Raw genomic sequence first — 3,114 nt, 5'->3', positions numbered from 1 at the left:
AGTTTTGTGGAGTAGCTAAGGGGTCCCACACTGAAACGGTGCTGGCTGTACGTGGTCCTGCTGCTTCAGCAATATGAAGGCTTTACTGAAGCTGGACCTGCAGGTCTTTCCTAATTTGTGCTTCCCAGGAAGCAGCCTGTTTTACTGGGAGAGCTGGAAAAAGCTCAGATCTCTCTCTTCAGCATTTCATACACCTGGTATATACCTAGCCGCCTCACACCAGGCAAGGCTACTGCACAGACTTCTCCCCAAGGTAGGAAGCGTTCTTTCCAGTCTTCTTTAGGGTTTCCAATAAGGTGTCAATGTTGTGCTCCGAGTCAATGCACACCTTCTTGTTGGGCAGGTCAATATCAAACTGGACACCTACAAAGGAAAGTAAAATAATTTGGCACAGCTAGAAGCAGCCAAGTGGTGTGAGCACATGGGAAGCTCACCTTCATACATTTGTGCTCCCAAGGCCACCAGACAAATTTATGTGTGCCTGCTGCCAGCAGAGCCTGATGCCACCACCACCCAGCAAAACCAAACTGGCGTCCTGCCAGCAGTGGTAAGAAGGAAGCCAGATCTATAGATCTGCACCAGGCACCACAGCTTCTCAACTGCTTTTGTCTGCTCACACCACCTTGGATCAACACAATCACTCATGCAATAACCAGAATGACTTGGGTTTAAACCAACCACTATAATCTCCAACTAGCTCAGCCTGTGCTGTGGTTTAGCATGGATAGCGACTAATGAGGGAGTTAGCGTAGGGGTTAGGACAGGGTCAGGACAGGTTTCCTCAGTGGTGATACCAGCTAACAGCAGGAGGAAAAAGGCATTCCCCATGTGGATTTCCCAGTAGCTAATAAGGGTGAGCCACTCAGCCCAGTGAAAGGAACTGGACATGAAGTGTCTATCCAGCCACATATTTTCAGAAAACTCATAGGTATGTATCAGCTTTGAGAGCTCTGCCACATCATCACATGAGGCTGATGTTGGCCAGTGTGTTGAAGAGTGATGGAGGTGCTGACAACCACACACAGAAAAAGTAGGATCACCACAGTCTGATCATGGGGTGTGGAAGAAGTTGCAAGACCTTCACCTTGGTGACTGAAAGCTCTTCTCATGTGGTGAGGACAGAGGAGCAGGATGACAGGTCCTCACAACTGGTGAGTACAGGCTAGATCCTTCTCTCGGTAATGCCAGTGTAAAGGAGGCATGGGTTAGAATTTTCCAGGTGGTATTAAAAACAGGCTATGCAGGCAACCACCCAGTGCTCTGCTCAGCAGCTCTTCACTCTGACTGCTGATGACACATCTATGGAAGCACCACAGATACCCCAGGCCTCCTTGGGAACACCGCTCAGCAGGACATCCACCTCCCTTCTGGTAGCCTAAGTGGGGTTTAAGTGTTGTTCCCAGAGGGTTCAGGATGAGGCCCTGCTGAGTCAGAGACACCCGCAGCCATGGCAGCTCCTCTCTCTCTTGACATTCCTCCAAGGGTCACAAGAGTCCTGCTAACAACCAGCGACTCGTTGCTGACTAAGTGGCAGGCTTGGACCAGAGTGGGGAGCAGAGGTTTCCAACCAGCAGCTTTCAGCTTTCATCCACAGCACTACCCAGGGCGGTGACGTCCTCCCTGGAGCTGGCGTTGTTCCGGCAAGCTGGTTGTCACACACCCAGCACTGACTCACCTCCCAGCTTGTGTAGGACGCGGGTGACGGCATTGGAGCAGCCTTCACAGGTCATGTCCACAAAGAACTCGTGTTTCTGAAAAGTGGCAGACGAGGAGTCAGGGAAGGTACAGCTAGCAACATACCATGAGCACTCATCCTCCACGCTTTTTCCTTGAAGTCCTTGAGGTCCTCCCCGACCAAAAGGTCCACACATGCCACTACAGGATCCTCAGCAAAACCAAGAGCTCTTAGTGCTGCTCCCTATGGTGCCCTTGTGCTGTCCCTCACAGCGTAACCCCAGGGGTCTTTGGGGACTGCCTGGCCCCTGCTCAGAGCAGGACCACCATCAGCGCGGGTGGTTGGACTCTGCTGGACTCCCTCCACTTGCCTCCATCCTGACTTAGTCTGCAAGGTTTTTGGTGCTTGCCCATCCCATTCTTCATGTGTATACAAAGCCTCTAGTTCCCAACATAATACACTCATAAAAATACCAACAAAACAAAAAAATTAAGGAACATTAGTGCTGTTTTTTCATTCCTCCACTGGGGCCTCAGTGTTATCTTCATACTTGTGAGAGATACCAGGTCAACATTATGTGTTTGCCTGTAACACTAAGCGTCGCGTTCAACCTTTAGCACCTGATAGATCCTAATTTCCTTTTCTTGCACATGCTTTTTACTTTCCTTAAAAAAGAAAAGCTGTTTGTTTATTTATTTGCTTGTTTGTTACTTGCAGCCGATTATTTTTTTTCAGAACGACCTTTGCCCCCCTGCCCATTGAAACCCTCACTGGCACAATTCACCCTGGAGTTTGGGAGCGGCTCGTTGCCCATAGGATTTTCCAGAGTAATTATAATTTTTCTGATCTTTATTTCACAAATGCCCTGCGTGCTCTGGGGGCTGGTGTGCGGGAAGGGGGCGGCGGGATGGGGCAGGAGGGGTCCCAGCGCAGGGTCCCGCACCCCGGGCCGTCCTGTGCGCCCAAGCCCCGCTGGCTGGGGGACCCCGCCGGCTGCTCCCGGTACGGGCAGCGCCCTCCTGCCCCACCGCCTCCCCCGGCCCCACACAGGCCTCTCCCGGCCCCCAGCCTGCCGCGACGCCCGACCCAGCCGGGCCCAGGCGCTGTCCGGGGCCGGCCGATGGCCGCGATGGGCCGCCCCCGCCCGCGCCCCCCCGGCCCGGCACTCACCGGCATGGCGGAGCGCGGCGGCGGCTCCCGGCTCTCGGCGCGGCGTGGCGCGGAGGAAGGGGCGGGACGCGCCTGGCTCCCGAGCGCCGGCCCCGCACAGCGCCCCCGGGGCCGCGGAGAGCCCGGCAGCCCCGCACCGGCCCCAGCCCCGGGGCACCGCGCCTGCCCCTTCCCGCACAGCAGGGCAGCGGCGGGGCGGACCACGGCCCCTCTCGGGAACTCACACGGGCGGAACCACGCCGGCCGCCTTCATCTCCCACCCCGCGGCT

At 55.4% G+C, this 3,114-nt stretch overlaps 1 protein-coding gene across 1 annotated transcript; it reads right to left on the bottom strand.

Annotated features, from left to right (window-relative positions):
• Positions 1 to 229: 229 nt before the first annotated feature.
• On the bottom strand, positions 230 to 2,851 carry ATOX1 (antioxidant 1 copper chaperone; the record flags this gene model as incomplete). The annotated part of the gene is made up of 3 exons (XM_080353321.1): positions 230 to 363; positions 1,676 to 1,751; positions 2,846 to 2,851. 3 exons carry the CDS (start codon positions 2,849 to 2,851, stop codon positions 230 to 232), a joined length of 216 nt encoding a protein of 71 aa, XP_080209447.1.
• Positions 2,852 to 3,114: the final 263 nt, after the last annotated feature.

This window comes from Nesoenas mayeri (genome assembly GCF_963082525.1).
Source record: "Nesoenas mayeri genome assembly, chromosome: 14".
NCBI classification, from domain to species: domain Eukaryota; kingdom Metazoa; phylum Chordata; class Aves; order Columbiformes; family Columbidae; genus Nesoenas; species Nesoenas mayeri.
The sequence above is the reverse complement of the archived record's forward strand: the minus strand, read 5'-3'. Positions and strand labels throughout refer to the sequence as shown.